At 38.1% G+C, this 26,601-nt stretch overlaps 1 protein-coding gene across 1 annotated transcript in view; it reads right to left on the reverse strand.

The window, feature by feature from the left end:
- Positions 1–26,601, reverse strand: part of Efcab3 (EF-hand calcium binding domain 3) — a 428,239-nt gene that overhangs the window by 201,336 nt on the left and 200,302 nt on the right. The window contains 12 exon segments of the mRNA XM_076935627.1: positions 1,430–1,534; positions 5,001–5,054; positions 6,598–6,702; positions 7,295–7,348; positions 8,017–8,121; positions 8,898–8,951; positions 19,356–19,457; positions 20,070–20,123; positions 20,677–20,781; positions 22,501–22,554; positions 24,897–25,001; positions 25,602–25,655. Coding sequence (XP_076791742.1) covers positions 1,430–1,534; positions 5,001–5,054; positions 6,598–6,702; positions 7,295–7,348; positions 8,017–8,121; positions 8,898–8,951; positions 19,356–19,457; positions 20,070–20,123; positions 20,677–20,781; positions 22,501–22,554; positions 24,897–25,001; positions 25,602–25,655 — 951 coding nt within the window.

The raw sequence follows: 26,601 nt of genomic DNA on the forward strand, positions 1-26,601 counted from the left end.
AGAGGAACATTCCTCCATTACTGGTGGGATTGTAAGCTGGTACAACCACTCTGGAAATCAGTCTAGCAGTTCCTCAGAAATTTGGACACAGTATTACCTGAGGACCCAGCTATACTACTCCTGGGCATATACCCAAAGATGCTCCAACATATAACAAGGACACATGTTTCACTATATTCATAGCAGCCTTATTTATAATAGCCAGAAGCTGGAAAGAACCCAGATGTCCTTCAACAGAGGAATGGATACAGAAAATATGGTATATTTACACAATGAAGTACTACTCAGCTATCAAAAACAATGACTTCATGAAATTCTTAGGCAAATAGATGGAACTAGAAAATATCATTTTGAGTGAGGTAACCCAGTCACAAAAGAACACGCATGTTATGTACTCACTGATAAGTGGTTATTAGTCCCAAAACTCAGAATACTCAAGATACAATTCACAGATCACATGAAGCTCAAGAATAATGAAGACCAAAGTGTGGATACTTCAGTCCTTCTTAAAAGGGGGAACAATATACTCATGGGAAGAAATATGAAGGCAAAATGTGAAGCAGAGACTGAAGGAAAGGCCATCCAGAGACTACCCTACTGATCCATCCCATATACAGTCACCAAACCCAGACACTATTGTGGATATCAAAAAATGCATGCTGACAGGAGCCTAATATAGCTGTCTCCTGAGAGGCTCTGTTAGAGCCTGACAAATACAGAGGCAGATGCTCATAGCCAATCATCAGACTGAGCACAGAATCATCAAAGGGGTCCCCAATAGAGGAGTTAGAGAAAGGACAGAAGAAGCTGAAGGGGTTTGCAAGCCCATAGGAAGAACAATAATATCAACCAACCAGATCCTCCGCCCCTCCCCTCCCCCCCCCCGCCTCGAGTTCTCAAGGACTAAACCACCAACCAAGGAGTATACATGGAGCAACTCATGGCTCCAGCAGCATATGTTGCACAGGATGGCCTTGTTGGGCATCAATGGGAGGAGAGGCCCTTGGTCCTGTGAAGGCTAGATGCCCCAGTGTAGGGGAATGCCAAGGTGGGGAGGTGGGAGTGGGTGAGTGAGGGAGCACACTCATTGAAGCAGAGGAAGGAGTATGGAATGGGGGTTTTGGGAGGGAAAATGGGAAAGGGTATAACATTTGAAATGTAAATAAATAAAATATCCAATAAAAAAGAATACAAAAAAAATAGATTGAACCTTTGAACCTGTAAGCCAGCCCCAATTAAATGCTGTCCTTATAAGTGTTGCCTTGGTCATGATGCCTGTTGACAGCAGTAAAACCCTAATGAAGACGATGGAGTTCTAGAATTATTAGTGTCATAAAATTATTAACATTACAGAAAGTTCTTATAAATGTTTATAAATAACTATAAATGAAGCTCTTTGTGAGGCTAAAGAGGCAATAGCATGGCTCACCATCAGTAGGCAGGGTTTTCTTGAGCTCTGAACATTCTGCTTCTGTTAGCTCAATCCCCATGTTTTTGAGGTAATTTTGTAGATCTTTTGCTTCAACCTTGTTTCCTTAAAAAAAAAAAAAAAGAAAGGAGAAAGAGAATTAGTTGATAATTTAAGGACTCAATGATTACAAATGATGCTATTCTTGTGCCAATCTAATGAGTCACCTACAATTTGAGACTAAGCAAGGGAAGAATGATATTGTCTCTTTTTCTGGAAATGGAAAAGGGGAGAGAGAATGAGAAGAGGGAGCAAGAAGAGAAGTGGGAGAAGAAACAGAAGTAGAGAAGGAAGAAAGAATGAATCCTGATGGAGATTGTTAAAATAGTTCAACTTATTGATGTTCTCTTAAGTCCAAAGTCAAGGCATACTGAATCCGAGATGCCTAAGTGTCTAGTGACCAGAGCACCATAGACGAGTGATTTAAACATTCACTACCTCTACATTTACACAATGGAGTACTACTCAGCTATTAAAAACAATGAGTTCGTGAAATTCTTAGGCAAATGAATGGAACTGGAAATATCATCCTGAGTGAGGTAACCCATCACAAAAGAGCACACATGGTATATACTCTCTGGTAAGTGGATATTAGCCAAAAGCTCACAATACCTAAAGTACAGTGCATAGACCACATGAAGCTCAAGAAGAAGGAAGACCAAAGTGTGGGTGCTTTGGTCCTTCTTAGAAGGACTATCAAGATACTCAACCAGAGCTCCCAGGGTCTAAATGTGCAGCCTGAGAACACAAAGGGAGGGACTCATGGCTCCACCTGTATAGGTAGTTGAGGGTGGCCTTGTCAGGCATCAGTGGAAGTGGAGGGCCTTAGTGCCTGAAAGTTTGGATTCCTTAGTGTTGGGGAATTCGAAAGCAGGGGAATGGGTGGATGGTGGGAGCACACCCTCAGATGAATAGGAGGAGGGGGGAACTTTAAAAAAATTGGTGAGACATACTGTTGCTGAGACAAAGAATGATGCCGACCTGTGAGCTTGTTGAGTGCCCTGACAAGGGTGACTGGGGAGCTGTATTGGACATATGTTCCTGACCCACCTTTGCTTGACTATATCCCAGATGGGACAAGCTGCCTTACCTCGAGTTTTTAGACCTTGTGGGATAGAGAATCAAAAAGAGAAATTATAATGTCTCTTGTATTCTTCTTAAAGGTGACCAGCTATTAGGACTCAATCATGTACTGGTCTAGAAATCAATCCAATATGAGAAATAACAGTCTACTTTTGGAAGACTGGATCTTGACTTTGTCAGAGACATATTTGGAAGTTAGCTGTAGCTCACTATGATGTTACGATAGGAAGAGATAAAGTTGGGACAGGATCTGGATTTCAAACAAGGGCTCGTGAATGTTTTAAGGCTCTTTTAATTGTCAAGCTAAAATTGGTTTTGTCTCTTCTACAGTATTTATTGTAAGTTGCATTGACTGTATAATTTCCAATTGTGTTAGTGTATTGAAACCTGGCATGTCTGTTACAGGGGTCTATCAACCAGCTTCTGTATTATTGCCCTGAGTACTAGAAAATCTTGACTCACTGAAAAAAAAGCTTGAAAGTGCTAGAAGTGAGTTAGGCTTTAAGCAGAAGAAAGAGGGTAGCGGGCTTGATTATTGCTGGTATAACAGCTTTAATTCCATTAATTGCTGGCACCACTGCTTCTGCAATAGCACTGACACAAAGAGTTAAGACAACTATTTTTGTTAACCATCTAGCAAAAAAAATGTTACTAATGTATTAAGTATACAGAAGAATATATATAGGTATCTGGAACAATGGATGGTGCTCTATAACCCATTCAAATTATCTGAAGGAGGTTCAGGGTTCAAGAATTAGGAGCCATCCCAAGTGTCATGACAAATATCATGGGAGTAGTGTTAATTTTGAAATTCACAATGATTGTCATTATAATTAGAAGAAAGTTTAAAACACCTGTAGGATATTTGGCATAATACTAACACCTCTCTGGGTGTGTTAACTTTGCATAGTGAGATTATAAATTTAAAGAATGCTGCTCTATTGAGCTTTGGTGCTGTAGATAATGCTGATAAAATTATCCATGGCCTGAGGTCAGTATTTCCATTTTGGTCAAACCTCAGGAATGGCATATATAGCTTGATCAGGCTAGCCCTTCTTGTCCTGGGAATACTTTTATTCCTGCCCATTGTGTTAAAGCTTATCTTTAACAACATCAACATGTTGGCAGCCTAAGTACATGGCTTAAACCTGAAAATGGACCCCGAGATAGAGTTATTAAATTAACAGACTGGCAAGCCAAGGATGGGTAAGATTCTACACAGAGCCTTACCAAAGTAAGACAGAAATGCATTGCTTTTGATAATGCATATTCCACGATAGGTAAGGAAGGCATTCTTGTCAGAATAACCTAAGACAGGCTCAGTCTTGTTAACGAAATAAAAAAGGGAAAGATATGAAGAGCCTTTGGGGCTGCTTGGCAAGAAGCTGACTTCAGCCAAGGACAAGGAAGTAGGCTAGGCTTCAGGCAGGAATCTGACATTAGGCTAGAACAAAGAAGTATTTTCAGGTAGGAATCTAAATCTTAGGCTGTAACAAAGAAGTAATCTCAGGCAGGAATCTAAATATCAGGCTAGAACAAAGAAGTAATTTCAGACAGGAATTTAAATTTTAGGCTAGAACAAGAAAGTAGGCTTCAGACATAAAAATGACCGTGGGCTAGGACAGAGAAGTAGGCTCAGATATTTTGGTCATCCTGATAAGCCTTTAGAAACAGTGATCACAGGAGTGTTCTCATAATTGGGTTTAATGCCTTGCTTGTTCTTTGACTATTTGTGTTTATTGTATTGTTTGTTCCTCGACTATTTGCATCTATTATATTGCTAGATCCTCAACCTAGAACTGACCTTAATACATGCATGTAATCAAAATGGTACAAAAGTATAAAGGAAGAGGGGGTATAGGATAGGGGATTATAGGGAGGGGAAATAGGGAAAGGGGATGACATCTGTACTATGAATAAATAAAATATCCAATAAAAATTTTAAAGGCTCAAAATGAAAAAAAAAGTTGATTCCTTTTGATGATGCCAGAAATTACAGTGCCAAGAATATCACTAGTAATCTTTTAAAGTTTTTCCTAATAATTACTGTTTATTAAAAGCTGATCTTACATTAGAAAAAAAACCATTCATTACCTTTACAGGCTTTGATCTGGTTGATGTGATTAAGTGTAAATAGTCGTAGTAACAAGGGTGATGGTTTTATATATTTACTCTTCCTACACTTCAATTGTGAATAAACAGCACTCTATAGCAATTGGTATTTTTTTTTTTTTTTTAGGAAACAAGTTACATAGTGAAGCAATATGCTATGAACACATAATCCACTGGTGTATTTTAAAAACCTGAATCGTGTAATGTCCAACTGCAGTGACTACCATCCCAATAGTCATAAAACCCTACATATCTTTAAAGTCATCGACTAGGCAGCTAGATAATTTAAGTAGTCTAAAGATCAAGGATGGTGGTTTCATGGTGAGTGTTTACTCACCAGAAAAGTTTTTTACTTCATCCATTATTGTTTTAAGGGGGACATTTCCATCAGCTACAAAATAATACAGAAAGAAATAATTAATGCAGATTAAAATTTTGATATAAAATACAAAAGAAAGCACCTTCTAAGACTTGTTCTAGAATCATCTTTACAATTTTACTTAACATTTTTTCAAGGTTGAGAGGGGCAATGTTGTCTTACATGCTAAAATTCCTATAACAATTATGTTACACTGCATTTTCTCTTTTGAGTTATTGTAGGTGCACACGCACACACACACAGACACACAGACACACACACACACACACACACACACACAGAGACACACACTCACAGAAACTGAATTTCAAATCTTCCCTTGGAATTAATTTTCTTGCCTGGAAACTGTAGAGTATACCCTTTTCTTTAATTTATGGTTGAAGCAAAATCTAAAACTGGATCATATCACATGCTGGTGGGTCAACTGATTTAAGGAGATTGTCTAATACACATAATATATAAATATAAACAATTGTTAACGTTGTCATTATAATTCAATTGAATTTACTAGTAAATGCTTACATAAACAGTTTTTAGAATAATGTAGCTAATTACATTACTTAACAATCAACTGCGTACTGTAGAGGCCGCGTACTCTAGAGGCCTACTAAATTCAATGAAATGCACCAGGTAGTGAGTATTTGCTCTGTGCTTAGCATTGTTTCTTAAATAATGAGCACGTAGCAATACATGGAATGAAAGCTTAAATGAGATATTAGGTGGTGGCAAATGACAGTAAATATGAGAAATGGCAGAGAATGATGCCACGTGCTGCTATTGAAGTTTAAAGAGAAGGTATGAGAGGGAGGTCTTATAAAGGTGACATTTGAAAAGTCCTAAACATGAGGGAGTGGGATGTTTGGATGTCTGAGAGATGAATATTTCAGAGTGAGTGAAAGGCTTGCAAAGGCAGCATGCTGGCTCATGTGTCTAAGGACAAGTGTCTTTAGAAAGGGCTAAACTATTTTATCCAAGAGGTATGAGAAGCTAGCAGAAGATTTCAGAAGACTAAACAAATCATATAATACCTTCTGGGTCATAATAAGAACTCTGCCTTTAACCCTGGGAGAAACAAGGGTGCTTTGAAGGGTATTTTGAGTACATGTGTTTCATGTTGTGATTTGTGATTATGTACATTAACAGGGTAACTTCAGATGCGGTGTAGAGAACCAGACTGATATCCAATACTCAAATTATTACAATTGGCTCTGCCTTCAGACTGTGGCTTTCCTTTCGAAGTGCCTGTCTCTAAGCTGGTTTCCCTGTCCTTCCTCTGGATTACTGTAGCATGTTCTAACTGTTCTCTGTCCCCACCCTACCCTCTTATCAGTTCTCTATGAAGCATCCAGGGTGGACACTGCACACACTCAGTGCTTAGACATAACACACATGCAATATATGTATAGCTAGTAGTCTTACAGCTCTCCCCCTGTTTAACTGCATGGGAAGAGCATTGTACCATGCCACAGAAGGGTGGACTGATGAGTGGAAGGCTGACTGTATTGATAGGGAAACCCCTCTGCTTCAGAGAAGCTGAGTGAGGTTACAGGCTTACCATCCATCTGCAGATTCTGAATCAAGTCTTTAAATTCCTCTTCTTTAAGTTTCACACCCATGCTTTCCAGAAGAGAATCTACTTTGGTGGCACTAATTGTCCCTCCTTGTGAAAGACAGGGACATGTGAGCAAAATTGAAGGAACCAAATGTTTAAAAATTATTACATTTTATGCATTGTTATTTTTTCAGGGGAAGGACCAAGATCCACAGCTCAACAAACAGTAACACTAATAAAGAGAATCCTAGTGGACTTAATAATAGAAACCTTTCCATGTGAAGCTGGCCTCAAGCATCTACCCAGCATGGACTCCAAAAGGATTAGGTCACATGCACCGATTGTCAGTTCAGCAGTGGAGTTGACAGGTTCTGTTATTTTTTTCCTTTGTTTTTGTCAATTTACCTTTTGTTTTCTGAAACTTCAGATTGTTTCTATTTAATGGCCAAATGCCCCACATAAACCAATCTTTATTATTTCCCTTGTTAACACTCCAAATGAAGTCTACTTCATTTGCTTTTGCCCTAAGTAACACACTTACCAGAATTTGCTGTATCTGTCTAAGGCAGAGCGAAAGCAAAGAGAGCAAATGGCAAATAACCCACAAGAGATGTCTGAGTACAGTAACCCAGCATCCAGGACATAGTAACTAAGAAGCAGAGTTCAGGTCTATCTGCACCTCATCAAGGCTCTCACTCACCTTTAAGAGACGTCAGGCTGCTCACCAACCTATTTTTATAGACCTTTCCGTCTTCTGTAAGAAATGGACACGTCAAGTCATGTCAGGGAAAATATGAATGCTATCATTTGAAAAAGACTTATTTGATTATGTACATACATAAGGTCAATCAAAAGTGATCCATCCAATCAAGAAGCCAAGAATTTTTAGTACACTCTCCCCGCAATCCCCACTGCCATGAGCAATAGTAGCAGTCAGTTCTGGCTAAGTTGCTTGCTTTCATCTTCATGCCCTTGTGATTAATCTATTTTGCCTCTATTATACACTTGTCCAAATCTGTTTCTTAATCATAATTTAATGTTTAGTCTCTCTGATCACACTGCGGCACAGGTCTGTGCAAAGGATCTCGAGATATATGTTCTTTCTTCCACAGTCAAATGAAGGTGATTTTAAAGCTTACTACCAACAGTGACTAGAGAGATGGCTCAGATCTGAGTTTGTTCCCTGGAACCCACGGGGGCGGGGAGAGGGGAAGCACTGAGGAAGAGGATCTCTGAGCTTAGAAAGCAAGCTGAATAGTTCCACCCCCTCCACCTCTCCTCTCTCTCTCACACACATCACTAAACTCTCCTTCCCCACTTTCTTGTTTTGGACAGGATCTAACTATATAACCATGGTTGGCCTGAACTCTCTATAGCACTATGTTCTTTTAAAGACATAATGCTAATATTTGAAATTCTCACCATCAACTGGCAATTTTTTAAACAGCTTCAACAATTCTTTTTCTGTGAGGTTGATTCCCATTTCTTCCAGAACATTTTTAACGTCATTGACATCAGTCTCTTCCCCTTCAAAACACAACGTGAAATAGTTTAAATACTGCTTACTTTTAAAATACTTATGAAACCCATCACATCTCAACCTATTCCATATTAATTTTAGTGCTTGATAAAGAGTCTTACATAGACACACACACAATTGGATTTCTGAATAGATATTTCTGCGTAATGCTCATGAAATGCCTCATTTTATATTAATAAAAGTAAGCCAACACAGTTAACCTGGTGTAGACTATCAACACACAAGAAAAAAAAAAAGAGGCTCATATAATTTCCTAGTGAACTGGGACTTTATTATCCACGTAAACATGTTATCATGTCACGTTTCTGAGCATCTTTAAATAATAAAATCACCTACATCTTTATCAGATTTTACTCTCATTCAGTGATTTAATCCAGAATGTGCCTTTCCCTCCATATATGACTATTTTATGTCATATATGAATATCGAACAACTTTCTACCACTACACAAAACTAAAATTTATTATAAAACCAACAATTATAGAAACGTAGTTCTAGAACATAAGATTAAAAGGTTACCAAATGCTGGGCTGTGGTGGTGCACGCCTTTAATCCCAGCACTTGGGAGGCAGAGGCAGGTGGATTTCCGAGTTCGAGGCCAGCCTGGTCTACAGAGTGAGTTCCAGGACAGCCCGGTCTATACAGAGAAACCCTGTCTCTAAAAACAAAAACAAAAACAAACAAAAAAGGTTACCAAACAAAAGGTAAACTGGTAAGACAAACTGAATATAATGTATACTCTTTATTTATATTAATTTATTACCTGTGAGAGTTCTCACTGCATCCATCAACTTAGAAAGTTCAGCCTTGCCATTAGCTGTAAGGTTAAAAAAATAGACTGCTTGAGCCCAGTGGAGTGTTATTCAACCACAAAAAAGAATGATATTTCATTAGTTTACTGAATGGATGGACCCAAATGAAAGACATTATTCTAAGTGAAATTACTCAGGAGAAAGAAAAGTTCCACAGCCCACTCCCATCTTCAAATGTGGGTTGTTTTTGTTTTTGTTTTAGAAAAGCCAATAGGGATTTAAGAACATTGATTACTAGGGGTTCTGATGCATAGGGGGCAAAGGAATAATTGGAGATTAGATAATAAGTGTTCACGTATAGACAAAAGTAAGTTCTATTGTTCTAAAAACAGTGAGGAGCCTGTAGCTCACAACTACCTAGAATATATTTTACTAATTACTAGAAAAGAAATAGATGGATCTAAACACAAAGTAATAGTGACATGGAAATGTTGTGTGTGTATCATCATACTATATTTTATTCACTTGTTCAATTAAAATATTTTTTAGATGAACAGATTCAGAAAAATAGAGCTTGATGTCCCTGTACTCTAAAGTCTACATTCCACACTTGTGGCCTACATCACATGTCAATATACAAATCTTGGATATGAGGAATTCTCTAACAGTAAACAGTATTCTTTCCCCTGATTCAGAGTTTGGCACACGATGGTCCAGTGGCCACGTTCAATCCAGAACCTTTTATTTTTTTGTCACTTATAATCTCAGCTTTGCCTTTTTATTTTTAGTTAATTGTAACCCCCAAAGAAAACATCTGTGTCTCATAAAAATTACTCAAGTTGTAATGTCCATAAACGTGTACTGGGACAGACACAGTCATCTGCTTGTTCATCTATGTCTGCTTTTGTGCTGCAATAGCAGGGCTAGGTAGGAGCTTATGACAGAGCTCCTGTGGTTGGTTGGCCAAAATAAACCAGGTTGTTTGCCAAGACAATGAGTTGCCATTCACAGCCTGATTTGTGTGTGTGTGTGTGTGTGTGTGTGTGTGTGTGTGTGTGTGTGTGTGTGTGTGGTGGGAGAGCATTGCTGAAGACAGCATCCACACAACTCAACTCACTGAATATGGAGAAGTAGAGCTAGAGCCTACATGGAGCCTTCCCCCTTACATTCTAGTGCCTTTGGTTCGGGAAGGTACTCTGTAGGCTATCAAAAGAGAAACATAGACACCAACTGTGGTGGCTTGAATGAAAATGAACCCCATAGGTCCATAGGGATTGGCACTATTAGGAAGTGGCGTTAGAGAAGGTGTGGCCTTGTTGGAGAAAATATGTCACTAGAGGGTGGGCTTTGATGCTTCAGACACTCAAGCCAGGCCTAGTGTTAACATCTCTTCTTGCTCTTTGCTGATTCAGATACAGAATTCTCAGCTACTTTTCCACACCATGTCTGCCTGAGTGCCTCCATGCTCCCTGCCATGATAGTAATGGAGTGAATTGTAATCCAGCCCCAATGAAATATTTTCCTTTATAAGAATTGCCATAGTCATGACATCTTAACTAAGACAGCAACACACCCACAAAATCTTTGATCTACAATATGTCCTGCCTGCAAGAGATGCTAAGGTAATGGTGGCCTAAGACTTGTGAGTGTAGACAACTAAATGTCTTGACTCTTTAAGGCTCACTCCATGAGATGAAACTCATACACAACACTGTTTGGATGACTAAGTACCAGAGACTAGATAGCCCAGAGATGCAGGGTAAAAGCAAACACTACTGCTCTGAAAAAAAAAGCAATAAAATGATTTTTAATGATACTCTGCTATTCTCATAGAACAGTGCCTTATTCAGCCATCATCAGTGAAGCTTCCTCCTCCAGAAGATGGGAACAAATACAGAGACCAAACGTTATACACAGAGAGAGAGACCTTGGAACACACAGGTCAAGTAGGCTGTCTCCATCAAATTCTTCCCCTCAGAGTTCAGAGAACCCCCTTGGAAGAGGAGCCAGAGCAGATAGAAGATACCAGGAGAACAAGGCTCTCTGAATCAACTGAGCAAAGCTTTTATAAACTCATAAAGACTGAAGCAGTAGGAATCGAGCCTACATGGGCTAGCACTAGAGCCTCTGTGTATATATATTATAACTTTCAGCTTAGTATTTTTATGGGACTCCTGAGTGTATGAATGAATGTGTTTAATTCTTGTGCCTCCTCTTGGGACTCTTCTCTTTCTGTTGGGTTGCCTTGTCCAGCCTTGATGTGATGGTTATTGTTTTATCTTATTACATACCATTTTTGTTTTCTTTGATTGTTATCTCTTAGAAGCCTTTTTTTCCCCAATAAGGGATAGAAATGGAGTAGCTTTGGTTTGGAGGGGAGGGTGGGGAATGTCTGGGGGAGTAGAGAGGAGAAACTGTAATCAAGATATAGTGTATGAAAAAAGAATCTACTTTCAATAAGTGAAAAAACTATATCAATTCCTAAGGTCTTATTCAGGATAGCAAAATCTGACTTAAAGATATATGTCTAGGCTCTTTGTCTTTGCAATTGTATGCATGGTTTAAAGTTTTATTTTGATCCTAAGGAATCTTCAATACAAATTTTAAGGCTCAAACTTAACAGGGATAAAAGTATAAAATCCCAATCTTATCAAAGTCACTTATTTGTCGCAAACTTTAAAGATAATTAAACCACACAAGTTCATGGTCAGTCACCTTATAAGTGATCAAATTTTTCAGAGTGCTCAGAACTATGCTTAGAGTCGTGCTAAGTACAAGTTTTATTCATTTACAAGGACAGGCTTTGGCCTCCTATAAATGCTGTCAATGTTAAACCTAAAGAAAATGACAAAAAACAAAGTTTGTTTAAGATCAGGTATACTTAAGGGTTGGTTGCCTTGTGAAATTACAAATCCATCCCAGTGATGTGCTCACAGTATTAGCAAAATAAGACAATTTATTTGTTTTTTTAAATCAAAAAATTGAGTTTTTTTCTAACTTCAGACCCTTTTAGGTACTGAAAACCCAAACCACACAGACTCTTTTATATTCATAATTACTAAACTTTCATTTTTAAAAACTTGGATATTTGTATAACATAACAAAAAAATTAAAAACAGCAATGGACTTGGAATGGATTTAAAAAGGAAACAGGAGTAAACTGGAATCAAGAGAGTTTTTCAGATTTTTTTTCTGGTTAATGCACTGGCCCAGAAATGCAAACATATGTGTTTCTCAAAGTTCCTTGGAGGCCAAAAAGAGTTAAGCCAAAAATGCAGTAAATAAGAATTAGATTGTTTTAATGTTTTCACCTATATATTTTTTTTGGTACAAGTTTTGAATCTGTTATATCCAATTATCTGCAGAATGGAATGCAGTAAAATTTAAAGCTTTCCAACAAGCTCTTGCTCCGTGGAAGTGTCATGCTTTGATGTTGTTCAGAGTTTTGTTTCATTTACAGTATCAGCAGGATGTAAACATTTCTACTTCAGGATTTTCTGTGGTTATTTCTGTGGTGTTTCCAAATATTATGTTACCCTGTAGAAAAGTCTTCTTTAATTCATAATTAAAATTGTCCCGAATTTTCAAAATCCAAAATTTTAAATTGAAAAGCCCTATTTTAAAAAATTTAAAGGTCAATGACTATTGTTGATTTAATAGATTTTGTTTGTTTTTTAGTGTATAATTGCCCTTGGTCTAGTAAATGATCAGACTCTGGCAAGGGAATTACTTTACGAAGGCTCTTAAGAGCCTGTCTTCTATTAAAGGCATCATCTTATATAGTACAAAGATATTATTTTATACAGTATTCCAAGATTCTAATGCATAATTAGTAGTGAATGGATGCACTGGCTGGTTTTGTGTGTCAACTTGACTTGTGGAAGTAGCCAACCTGCCGTAAGGTAGTAGAAACCTGTGCACCAAGCACACTGTAAGGATGCCTCTCCTAACTATCTACAAAGCACAGCCAGGCATGACATGGGGCCTTGGAGGCTCCAGAGAAATACCAGTATGTCATGTCTGGACTTAAATTTGTCAAATAGCTCTTTATGTATTTTACTAATATGAAGCTTAGAATACTGTATGAAATAATATCCTTATATAATCGAAAACTATTAAGTTAGAAATGGTCATTGACTTTTAAAATTTTAAAGTAGGGATCAGAGATGGTTAAGAGCCCAAATGACCTCTATACTATCTGTATGACTGAGTCCACTCCAGAGCCTTTCCTAGGCCCTTAAGCTAATACAGATAGCCTATCTCTAGAACCTATCTTGTTGGAAGAAATCATATGTACTCTGAGTTGAATTTAGTTGTAATTTTGCCTCCTTTAGTTCTTGGGATTGTATTGTGCTAGGAAACTTTTTTAAAAAATAAATTGTAGTGTGTTTAAATATGCCAGCAATTAACTATCATCAGACTTCTGAAGTTTGATCCAGCCTGGCTACGTTGGGTAAGCTGAGTTTTCCTTCTCACCTCTTTGTATATCATTTTGCTGCCAGCTATGATGCCTGCAGGGATCCCCCACACTAATTTGCTAATTTTTCAAATATTTACAGTATTAATTTTTAGAAAAATTTCAGTCACTATGGTAATCTTAAATGACTAATCAAACATGACTGCTCTATCTTTGAAGCAGTCATATTCACCTTTTCAAAGACAAAAATCTCAGTCTTTTCCATTGCTTGTATTTATTTAGCCATCAAATATTAGTTTGTCAGTCAGTCAGACAATCCCTAAGAAGCTCTGTGGTATTTCAAAGAGCCACAAGGATCACTGAGAGCCTTGGTACATTTCTACAGAATGGCTCACAAGAGATGAGCCATCCCTAATAGAGTCCCTTTATTTATACAGGAAAAAAAAATAGATCATCAAGTTATCAGACCTATGTTCCCATTGTCCCACAGGACAAAACTGAACAAGATGGATGCAGTCACAAGTGGTGACCATAGTGTATTATTTCTTCTGCTGCTGAGTAGGTAGATCATGCCAACCTTGAGATGTCAGATTTATCAGAGAACCAGATGCAGTGACATACACCTGTAATCTGGAAGTTGGGAGGCTGAGGCAAGCATGCTAATGAATTTGGGGTCACAATCTCTGTCCCAAGCCAGGGTTAGCCACCTGTCCTTAACAAACCAATTTAAAGAACTGAATTAAGAGTGGGAAGCAGAAAAGGGGATGTATTCAGTGTGGACACATTGGGAAGAGGGACAAACAGATCCAGGACCCTTAAGTTCTTCTTTAGGGTTCTGAAGAGAGATTAAAGAAGACCTTTGAAGGTGAGCACATCAAAGTAGCCCCAGCAGAGGTATGGTCTGTGTCTGGGTTTCAGTCTCATTCTGAAGGTGGTAGGACAAGTTGTTAGAACCATGTAGAATCTCTCTGAGGGAGACGAGTTCCCCTTCTGACCTGTACATTTCCCTTCTCCCAGCATGAGATTCCTGGGGGGAAATTCCCCTTAGGAGGAGATTTATTGTTTCAATAGTCTGATAGTTAGATTGAGAGCCACAGTGCCTTTTTAGAATGTCATTATTTCTGCCATCCAGTTACAGGAAGGCCATAAATATGGATGATACTCTTCTGGCATACCTAGTGAGAACCTGTCTCAAACAAGCAACACAAAAGAATTAGCAAAGGCTTTGAGTAATTGAGTCCCTACTCCTGGAAGGAACAGTAAACCCAACAGAAATGAATGGAGACAGAAACATTTAGTGGAGATTGGTAACTAATTAAACAGATAGAGAGCAAACATGAAGAAAAGGCAGTGAACTTAAAGCCAATTAAGTGGAAACTAAGATAAACTGAAAAACTAAAAGAAAGAGAAAAAGGAGCTTTGGGGAACAGAGGTACATAAAAGATCCAGGCATGTTGCATTGTTGGGGTTTGAGGAAAAGAGAAAGAAAATATTCAAAACCAACAACCAACAACAAAGCCACTAAAGTTAGACTGATGCCAGGACTGAGAGACTTTCCTCTCTAGGAAGCAATTATGAATTCCCTATGTGATGAAGAAGAGCTGCATAACAAAGAGCATCCTACATTCCAAACAGAGAGAGAGAGAGAGAGAGAGAGAGAGAGAGAGAGAGAGAGAGAGAGAGAGAGAGAGATAGAGAGAGAGAGATACAGAGAGAGAGAGATACAGAGAGAGAATATGAATCTGTAAGTCAAGAGTCACCAGGGGGGCTAAACTGGGAAAATCTGAAAAAGGACAGAGCAAGTTTATAGCACCAATTCCAATTCCTTTGGGGGTTGGTAGTGGGGAGCAGGGACAGCCACAAGGGCAGGTGAGCATTCCAGAAGCAAAGTGGACTGGCATTCTAACCATGGGAGAAGCCCATAGTTCTGCAAAGTGCTAAATCCAGGGGGTGGGATTTGGTGAGGTAGAGCCTCTACCTGTGTGATAACACCAGGAAAGAATTATGTTTTCCCCTCGCCATATCTCAGAAACCTGTAGCCAGCTGCTATCTTGTGGTAGGGAACTGTTTGAGGCTCAGATCCTCTTTGGATTAGGAAATAAGAATCAATCTCAAGTCAGGAACACCCGTCATAGTGTGTGGGTGGGAGGTGGCCACAAAGTGAGAAGGGAGAGTCATGAGTTTAGGCAGCAGAGAGCTTGGAAGGTGTGGTGACTGGTAGTCCCACCCTCTGGAGCCAGGGGCACCACAGGTTCCTGGAGATTGTCATGAACTAGAGATCTCTGATGCTATCACTGGCTGATTTCTTCCTTACAGTGTTGTCTTCTGGATAGTCACCTACAGTCTAGTACTGGGCAGCACCGAGATGTAACCCTGGTTCTGTTATACCTCTTCATCTCTACAATCTCCTCCCCCTTTGCACTGTGGTTTATTGATGGACAGAACCTAAAAGCACTGAGACCCCCCCAGGTAGAGTGCAGGGCTTCTTCAGGGCTCTGTCTCCATCTAGAATTCAGTACTTTGTTTTCCCCATTTCCTGAAGCACACGGGGGACACCTCTGATGTTGAGCATTTGTTGCTGTATGTATAGACTGGTGGGCTTGTGATGTGAGTGGGAACTTGCTGGACTCAACAGTTTGTGAAGCACACTGGGGTGGGATCCTCCACCAATGGCTCCTGGTAAACAAAGAGTGGACGTAACCCTGGAGGTGAGACCTGACCAGTGGCTGCTCCTCAGTCTGTGCCGGTAATAACTAAAACAGACTCTAGTGATGAATTGCTACCACCCAGCACACCTGACAGAGTCTAAGAACATGGCTTCCTTAATTTTGTTTGATAAATGCATTTCCTCCTGTCTTCTACTCATTCTTATGTGGACTTCTATTTCAGATCCAAGATGGCCCCTCTAGCCAACATTTGAGAAGAAGGGAAAAAACAAGATGAGGCCTCTCTGGTTAAGGATGTTTCTAGAAAATAATACTTCTTACTTTCATTAGGCAGAACACATCATATTACCACAGGTAGTTTCAGGGGAGATAAGAAATCTAGTGCTTATCCTAGACATCCATGAACCCGATTGAGAAACAAGGTTTTTGACACTTGAAGAAGAGCAACAAGATATGGGGGTTGGGTAGGGTGCTGCTACCCACAATTCTTAGATCTGACATGATGTTTTTAAGTGTTATTTCTTTTGTTAAATTTCTGAGTGAAACTTGCCAAAGCAAGAAGAAAAAGACATTTTAAAAGGATGTATTTATTATACTTTAATTATGCATATGTGTGTCCATATGGGGCATATATGCACACAAGTTCAGGAGGTCACGAAAGCCAGAAGAGGGCAACGGATCTCTTAGAGCCAGAATGGCAGACAGTTGTGAGCTAACCCATGGGGTTCTGGGGACTGAACTCTGGTCCTAAGCAGAATCATTATGTGAGCTTAATCATCCAGTCACATCTGCAGCCCAGAAAAATAATTTTGACGTTTCAAAAGACTGTTCTTGTATGATGACCGTGCATCTAAAAATAAATGCCATGAGAATAACAACACAGATTGGAAGTGTGTCCATTTTCACTAACTTAGAGGATAGGTAGAGAGGTGTGAAACTGAAAATTCATAGTGCAGGACTTTAAAAAATAATCTCATTCCCCCTTTTCATTTATCCATTCAGTTCTTTCCATTATATCTCCAGTATTGTTTTTATTTTTAAGAATACTTTATTGCTTGTTCTTTCTTTTCTCCAGTTTACTAACATGCCATTCACTACCATGTAGTCAGACTTCTATCCCTTGATTTATCACCTTCCTCACACTGCTTTCTTTTGTGATCTATATTCTGATATTTGGTTTGTTCTGAAGTTGTGGCTGTTGCAATGATTTTTTTCTCTTTTCTTTCAGTGGTAATGAACATCGAGCACATAACAGAAGAATGGTCATTAAAGATATCCCCATGTAAAACCTGGAAGTGCTATCCATCTGAATACATATACTACCTAAACTTTAGAAACACACTTAATATGAAATGAAAATTCAGTCCATCACTGTGAGCAGGGCATGGTGGGTTGGATCATTTCAGCTCATGGTGGCTGATGAAGGAGTAAAGGAGGCACATGGGTCTCCTTTCTTTTATTCTATGGGATGTTGTCACACACATTCAGGGGTGTCTTTTAATCCTCTCTGGAAATATCCACACAGACATGTCACATGCATGTCTCACCCAACCCCTGGGTAATTCTAAATACAATCAAGTTGACAGTGAAGATGAACCATCCTTGTCAAATGTCTGGGGAGAGATGGGAAGAACACCTATCAAATGGAAGAACGAGTCTGTCCAGTGAGCTACAATAAAAAACCAGGACCTGTGTGTCTGAGTGGATGTTTAAATGAGCAAATGCATCATCTGAGAAAAAAACCAAAATATGGCATGAGGCAACATTAGAGCCAAGAGATCAAGAATTCTTGCATATGTGTCTAATTAAGACTGTGAGAGGGTGTCAGTGATCCTGGTAACAAAGACCCCGCAAAGTTTAGATTGTCAAGCAAAAGCACATGCTCTGATAAGTCTTGACAGGGGCCTGAAAAACAATGTACTTACTATTTGAATTAGGTCTGAATTTTAGATAAACCATTCCAGCAGCTCAGCAAACAACATGGGAGTGGGAGGTGAGGTCCACAGAAAGGAAGCTGCAGTGGCGGTGGAAGACAGCTCAGGGGTGAGGAAATTTAACAGCTCTTGGAGAACATCCAGGTTCAGGATGAGCAGATCCAGAGTACCTGATGCTTTCTCTGGACTCTGGGTACTATGTTCATATGTATATGCTCACACACAAACACACACCCGCAATTTAAAAATTAAATAAGTCTTAAAAACGAGGTTGGAGAAATGGTTCTGCAGTTAAGATCATGAGCTTGAGTTCTCAAGTTCAGTTCCTAGCACCCACATAACAGCTCACACACTTTCTACAACTCCAATTCCAAGAAATCCAACACCCTCTTGTGGTCTCTGCAGGCACCAGACACTCATGACATACATGAACCAACCCATACACATAAGATAAAATTAAAAAATCATAAATTGCCTCCCTGTCTCAGGAGGCAGATATTCATGTATCTCCACCAGTCAAAGATAGTTGTTATATCTAGGTTGGTCAGTGGGTTACACCTCTGATTGAACAATTCCAAACTTATAAAGCCTATGATTAACATTATTTAAAAAAAATGTATAAATGCAAAAAGGAAAAGGGGGCATGGGATAGGGGTTTCCTAAGGGGGGTGGGGGGTGGGGAATGGGGATAGGGGATGCCATCTGAAGTGTAAATAAAATATCTAATAAAAAAATCATAAATTGAAAACAATGTACAAAAAGACAACATGGAGAGAAGAGTTGTACTGCTGTTCTGAGATCATCCACTGGAGGTGACTGGCTTGAACCATGGTCAGTGGTAGAAGGACAGAACTTAGGGGTAAACTGAGGAAATACACATGAGTGTTTAAGACAACCTTGGGAGTGAGGGGAAGAATGGCCAAGAGGAGGAGAGTACAGGTAAGTTTGGGTAAATATGTGGCAACCGGCCATCAAGAAGATATCATAGAGTAAGCTTGGCAGGAAAGGGGATCCATTTCAATATGGAAATGTTGAGATTGGGTTTTGAAGGGGTTAGGTCTGGTCAGCATATAGTTGTGTAAGCCCGAGGCTCAGCATTGACTGGAATAGAGACAAGGACCACCAACTTCCTGAGTGACAGGGTAAAGGGGCTGGTTGAGGGATATTGTTTATTGAAGTCATGATTTCTCTTGAATCTTGTGTTTCACTCTCTGAATGTCTGTTCTGTTCCTTAGCCATTTTTTTGGAGGTTAGATAGTAATCGTGGTGTTACCCCAGGTGTATCTTAATCTACTTGGAGAAGAAATTGGCGACTTTGGGTTTTAATGAAATAATAGGATTTCTATTTTTTTTATCTCCTTCCAATGTCTTTTTGAGAAAATAAAACTTTGAAAATCTTTACCTAGATCAGTGAAGACACAACAAGAGACACAGCAGTTTTATAATACTCACCATCACCCGGCAGGGTTTCTGTTAGGTCTTTAAGCTCTGCCTCTGTGAGTCTAATGTCCATATTTTCCAGGACAGTGTCTACGTTATCGACAGCAACTTTCCCTTCTTTGAAAAACATTAGATTAGAAATGTACAGAAAGCAAAAATAATTTAAAACATTACTTTAACCATTACACAACATTGTTTGATTTAATGATCATATGCTCATCTTAAAATTAAAAAAAAAAACTTGACAATTATATCACAATACTTATATCACAATATGAACACTAAAAGCCCAGTCTGACTCTGTGCTCCAGAGAGCAGACAGAGTTAGTAGCATTTAAACATTAAAATCAGAACCTTTCTCCCCGGGTTTGTGGTTGAATCAAACCCATGCTGCACGCTGCCCACTGAGACTTTTTAGGTCTCTTTCCCAGCCATAGTTGTGAACAGTAAAGCTTATTCGTGTTTTTTGAAGCTTTGAGTTAATTATTATCAGCACTGTTTGCTGGATTAAAAAAACAAAACAAACAAACAAACTTGAAAAATTCTAAATTTATGTTTGTTTAAGCAAAGATAGTGTCTAGGGTACTATTTGTCAAATTCAAATATACTTCAAATGTAAGGAAGTGGGTTATAAATAAGAAATGGGATTTCCTATCTAATGAGTTACTATCTGGACCATGATATTTCTTGAGAAAATTCTGTTTTTTTACTAATTCTCTAACTTACCTTTGAGAGTTTTAATTTCTTTCATCAATCTGTTCTGGAATACCATTCCATTATCTATAATAAAATAATATTTATCATCTATTTTTTGTAATATAAAATCATAAAAACTAAGTATGCATTTATGTCATAAATAGTAATGTTTTATTTCACAACAGAAATACTTCTAAAGACAGCATTACATGTATTATGATTACATAGAATTGAAACATTATATTTCTGTAAATATTTACATTACACCACCCTCAAATATACATGAATTTGAGAAAAGGAAATTTTTGCTTTCTAATAAATCTACAGTCTGACATTGGCCACCATTTTTAGTTGTTCTATAGTGTGTGAAACACACACACATTTAGTAAACTTCTACAATTATGAATCACATATTATTTTTTCCTTTTATTTCCTTCCTAGTTTCTCACTCCTCTTTACTTTCCCCATATTTTCTTGTTTATATACCCAAAGCCATTTCATAGCTCTAATAGCACCAAGGACTTACAACTGAGTTTATACTCCAGCAATTTCCACAGAGACTTAAGTAGGGAACTCTAAAGCTTCATTGTCCATTGATACCCATGGGTGACACATCATTAGTATGTTTGAGGCTTACCGTCCACAGGCAGGATCTTCAGCAGATCGAAGAGCGTCTTCTCTGTGAGATCAATGCCCATGCTTCCCAGAACGTATTGGAGATCATTGGCATCGATCTTATTACCTTTGAAAAGACAGCAGTGTTGTCATTAGGTAAGCCGGATATTTAACCATGCTTGAAAGGCGTGTTGTACAAATTAAAGTCTAATGTGTATAACACTTATCTACATAAAACCAATAGAAGAAACACTTAAAAATTGTCCTGACTGGTGGTTTCAATAATATATATAATATATATATATATATATATATATATATATATATATATATATATATAAATTTTGGAGACTTGACAAAATGGCAGGGATAAATGTGTATATAACTTAGAAATTTAGGAGCCTAATCAGAAGTAAATAGACATTTCTACAAGTATAATTCTTCTGATTTAAAACACAAGATTTAATGTTCCAAGTTGGCTGGTGGTGGCACACATAGGGGGTGGAGGTTAGGGATCCTGGTTAGGGGGTGGAGTGGTGGGGCAGGGCGGGGAGCAGAGGATCTTTTAGTTCCAGGCTAGTTTACATAGTGAGTATTTCCTGGTTTACATAGTGAGTATTCCAGGACAGCTGAGGCTACACAGAGAAATCTTGTCCCGAAAAAATAAAAAAATAAATAAATCAATAAAATTAATGTTCCTCACAGTAACAACATTTCGAGTCTTCAAAATTTATCCTAAGGCCTGACACTATTACTGAGGCCATGGAGCACTCACAAAAAGGGACCTATCATGACTGCCCTCTGGAAGTCCCAACAAGTAGCTGAAAGAGTCAGATGTAGATGTTTGCACTCAATCAACGGACCGCTGCTGACCCCTGTGGTTGAATTAGAGAAAGGCTGAAAGAAGCTGAGGAGGAGGGCAACCTAGTAGGAGGACCAGCAGTTTCAATTAATCTGAACCCCCAAGATCTCTTAAACACTGGACTACCAACCAGACAGCATACATCAGCTGATATGAGACCCCCAGCACATATATGGCAGAGGACTGCCGGGTCTGTGTTCAATCAGAGATGATGCACCTAGCCCTCAAGAGACTGGAGGCCCCAGGGAGTTTAGAGGTCTGGTTGGGTGGGTGGTGGGGACATCCTTGTGGAGACAGGGGGGATGGAAAGGAGGTATGGGATGTGAAACAGTTAGAGGGTGGACAGGGTGGGGAATAAAATCTGGAGTGTAAAAAAATAAATTAACAAATAAAAGATTAAAAATTGTCCTAATTTTGTCTTGCCATTTGCTATATGTTTCTAGTATATATGTTTATGTACATAATGATGATGATAATAATAATATGCATGTATATTTATAGCATAGTAAACAAAATCTCACTAACTATAGAGTATCTCCAGAAATGAGAAAACTGGTTCCAAGAAAAAACAAATAGCATTTCAGGACTAAAATCTTGATAACCTACTGAGGAAGTATCAGAAGCAGTAGCAAATTAATTTTTAAATTGTTTTAAATATGTATGCGGATGGTACATTTGCCTTTCCCTCTCCGTCCTTCTCCCTCCCTCCTGGCAGCAAGCCCCCAGGATCTTCTTGTCTCTGCCCCCATCACTTTGGGTGTAGAGACATACTCTACTTCTATGTGGATGATAGAGATTTAATTCAGTTTCTCACACTTAAGTGACAAACTTTTGACCCACTGAGTTCTAAGTCCAGGCCCCAAGGCAAATCATTCCTTAGCAATGAGTAAAAATGCAGAATTTAAAAGCTAGCATAGACTACTGATAGAAGCCGTTTAACACAGCACAGGATGAGAGTTTCAGTATTATGTTAAACTTACCCACCTGTAAAAGCTTTCATTACATCAACCAACTTTTTCATTTCAATTTCTCCAGTATCTGTAAGAATAAGCATTTATGTATGGACATGATCCCAAGACTCAGAAAACACAAACCATGATGTTAAAGTAAACAGTATTTAGATACTTTAGCATTTTAACATATTTTAAATATTTCATAAGCATGAATTAGGGGTCAAACATTTAAACATGACATATAAACTTTAAAATGTATTTTTGTTACCCAAAGTAACAAAAGTTTCAATAATGACATAATAAAATCTAAAGATTGCTTCAAGCTTACCAGGATTGTTTACAACTGACAACTAAAAAAAACCGTTTTTAGATTTATTTTATGTGTATGAACACTTTGGGTGCATGAGTGTCTGTGTGCTATGTGTGTCACCAGTATCCACAGAGGACAGAAGAGAGCATTGGATCTCTGGGAACCGAAATTCTGGACAGTTTTGAGCTGCCTTTTGGGTGTCTGGAATCGAATCCTGGACCTCTTGGTACAGGATTACCAAGTCCTCTTAATGACTGAGCCACCTCTCCACCTAATTGACAGGGTTTTTGTTTTGTTTTGTTTTTGTCTAAGAGAAAGTATATGATATATATCAATGTTTTAATATAGATTCCAGAAATATTCCCAATATAATTTATCAATTCTCCGTACTTTGACAATGAGGCATGGCAACCAGGAAAACTAGTTTATTTACTTGCATTGTACGTACAAATTGCAAATCATTTTGAGAACATTTTTGCTGTCATAGTGTAAGAAGAGATTATGCAGAAAAAAATGTTGCATGCTTACCCCATATTTTAATTTAAAATATGATCTATTTGGGCGTAGGCAAAATTTTACATGTTTTAAAAGTCAAATGTTACAAAAGGAACGTTTTGTGATATGACTGTTCAGGGGTCTCGTACCCCATCTCCTAGCAATGCTGTTCACTTTAGAAGTAGCTAATGTGACTAGCTTCCCTTTTACTTAAAAAATAGACAAATTATAATCGAACACACCTATAAAGTATAGTGTGGTGTTTTGACATAAGTATAGATTGTAGAAAGCTAATCATGTAACTAAGTCATTAACACATCTGCTTGCTCTGCAATGAGAAACTTAATCATTCACTTTCAGCAATTTAAAAATATACGCTATTATTTTTCTGTCTTAAATTTAAATTTTTTGAGATTATAATATACTAAAACATTTATTCCTTCTCTTTCCTCTTTGAACCCTCCTTATATGCTCCCCCTTCTACTTCATATTTGTGGCCTCTTTTTCCATTAATTACTATTACATGAATACACACACACACACACACACATATAGATAACATACGCTCTTAAATATGACCTTCTTAGTCTGTATAATATTGTTTGTATATATGTTTTCAGGGCTCATCATTTGATATTGCACAACCAGTTGATGTGCTAGCCCCTGGGAAAGACTCTCCTTTGTGGCATTCCTTAATTGCCTATAGCTCTTTTTGTAGGATGGAGGGCTCATGGGCTTTCCCCATCCACTTTGCCATATCCATTGCTGTTGTCATTGCAAAAGTGCATGTCATTATCAAATATGCACAACTCAACAATGCTCCCATGAAACCAGAACTTTGAACCCTTTGAACATATCTCCCTTCTTTTCTTACCCCAACTCGCTACAATCTGGAGGCTCCTTTTGGGTCTATGAGTTATCTACTTAAAGATCCAACTTAGACATAGAGAGTCAGTGTCTGCCTTTCTATGTCTAGTTTTCCTCCACTGAGTTGATTTCCTTGGATGCCCTCTCACAGCACCAAGAATGCTAACAGCTGGGCTGTGCATCTAGGGATCTGGCCCTCTCTTCTAGATCTCCTGTGTACTTGAGTATGTCTATGGTATTGTTTGTAATGTCTCCCATTTCTTACTGAGTGTGTATACTTTAGTTTTCTTATTTGTTCTTCATTAGGTTAGCTAAAGGCTTGTCAACTCTATGTTTCCCAAAGTTCAACTTTAGCTTTGCTGCCCTCCCACCGCTTTCCTAGGCTGTCTTTCCCTGATGGGCACTACACTCTTTATTCATATCCTCTACATTCAGACTAAAGTTCTTTTTAGCCCCCTGAGGTATAATTCTAGGTTGTCTATTTGAGATATGTCTTCTTTTAAAAAGAAGTCACCAATTTTTCCTTTCTTTCTCCTCTGGGAGGGGCTAAAGAGGAAAATAGAGAGTGGATATAATCTAAATATGTCTTATCCATGTATGAAATGACAAAGGAATATAAATAAAAATGTTTAATTAACAAACAAAAAAAATACTACAGCCGCCACCACCACCGTCACAACAACAAAACAATCTAAATGAAAGAAAAACCCCTCGAGCTCTAGTATGCCTGGGCTGACAGAGCTTTATATACTGACCGCTCACTGGCAGGCTCTTGGTCATGTCTTTAAATTCCATTTCAGAAAGTTTCAGCCCCATGCTTTTCACCATCGTGTCCAGTTTGTTGACAGAAGTCTTCCCTCCTTATGGGGAAAAAGATTGTGAAGAAAAAAAAAATCAATGACAAAATGTGACAAATCCAGTTATGTCATGGCTTCCAGTTATGTCATGACAGGTTTCTTAGTATGAGGTTCTAGGTTCATAGAGGTCAACATAAGTATACAAAGTCATAATACAATGAAAGTAAAACTTATTTTCTGAGTTTTTTTTCTTTTAGAATCAGTCATGTTTCAAATGCTTTTAGAGATATTCATATCTACCTTCAGAACAACAGAAAGAAATGCCTACTGGAGATTTTGAAAAGTGAACTGATCACTGTTTCTCTGATGTCTCCATAAACTTTCTGAGCTCTGGAATAAATTTTTAAACTGTTAGTAATTTTCTTTCTTATTCGTTGTTCAGGCTTCCACTTTATTTTCTGCCTCACCAGTGACTTGAAAGTCCAGCACAAAATGGTGCGTGTATCCATTGGAGAGTCAACTGGACTAGGTGCTAGGACGCAGGCAGCAAACTGATGAACAAGACACACAGATATGCGACAGACTGAAGAACTCGCAGCTCAATAAATATAAGATGTTATAAATGGAAGATGTTGATATTAGATTTAATTGCTTATCACTTACTTTTAAGAGACTTCATAGTGTTCATCAGTCTATTACGGTAGAAGTTCCCATCAGCTATAAGAGAAAGCACAGCTTAAGTCAGTGCAGGATGAGTTAAGGCCAACCTTTGAACCCTTAGCTCCTGAGCCATCTCTCTAGCCTTCAAGGTTAATATTTTTATCTAATGCAGTATAACACCATATTTTAAAACAAATGATTGATATAGATATAAATATGGAAGGTAAACTTTAAAACTTTCCAAGGAAAATATAGGATATTTTTATGACTTTACAGTAAAAAATACTTAAAAAGTCAAATCTTAAAAGGAATTTACATAAATTTAAAGGGCATATATATCAAGATGAAAGTGTAAAGCCATGTCAACATCAAGGAATAGTTTAAAAATATAAACAAAACCTTAGTATTTAAAACAGGAAAGCAAAGAAAGCCACCTTTCTTACACCTGCTTTATAAATGCAGTTTTACTGGTATATAGTTATACCATTTTTTAAAAAAGAAAAACACTATGAACCATGGATAATTTTGGCTTACATCAAGGCTGAGTAGTTTTGATAGAGGCAGTAAAGCCTAGAATATTTGCCATCTGGCTTTTTGCAGAAATCATTTGCTTGCTTCCTTGCAAAGAATACAAAGAACTTTTACAAAACAGTGAGAGAAATAAATTCCAACTAGTAAAATACAAGGCAAAAATCACAAGATGGGCATTTTGCAAAGGATGAAACATCTATTGATAAATATGTGAAAGTTCTCATGAAGACAACAGCGTTTAACCCCCATGGATTAGCAGGTATTTGACAGTATGAGACCCTGGGAAGTGCAGGGGAATTCTCCTGGAGCAGTTGTGAGTCTCTTAAATATTCTGGGCTCTCTCTTCCTTTTGGTACATGGCAGAATCCTCAACCAAACTCAGTTACATTTTCCAAGAAACATTTCTGCCCTAGAATGTTTCTTTGCCTGTTTGACAGTCTAACATCTTAAAGACAATAAAAGAACATGAGGA

Source organism: Arvicanthis niloticus, chromosome 6 (genome assembly GCF_011762505.2).
Source record: "Arvicanthis niloticus isolate mArvNil1 chromosome 6, mArvNil1.pat.X, whole genome shotgun sequence".
Lineage (NCBI taxonomy): Eukaryota > Metazoa > Chordata > Mammalia > Rodentia > Muridae > Arvicanthis > Arvicanthis niloticus.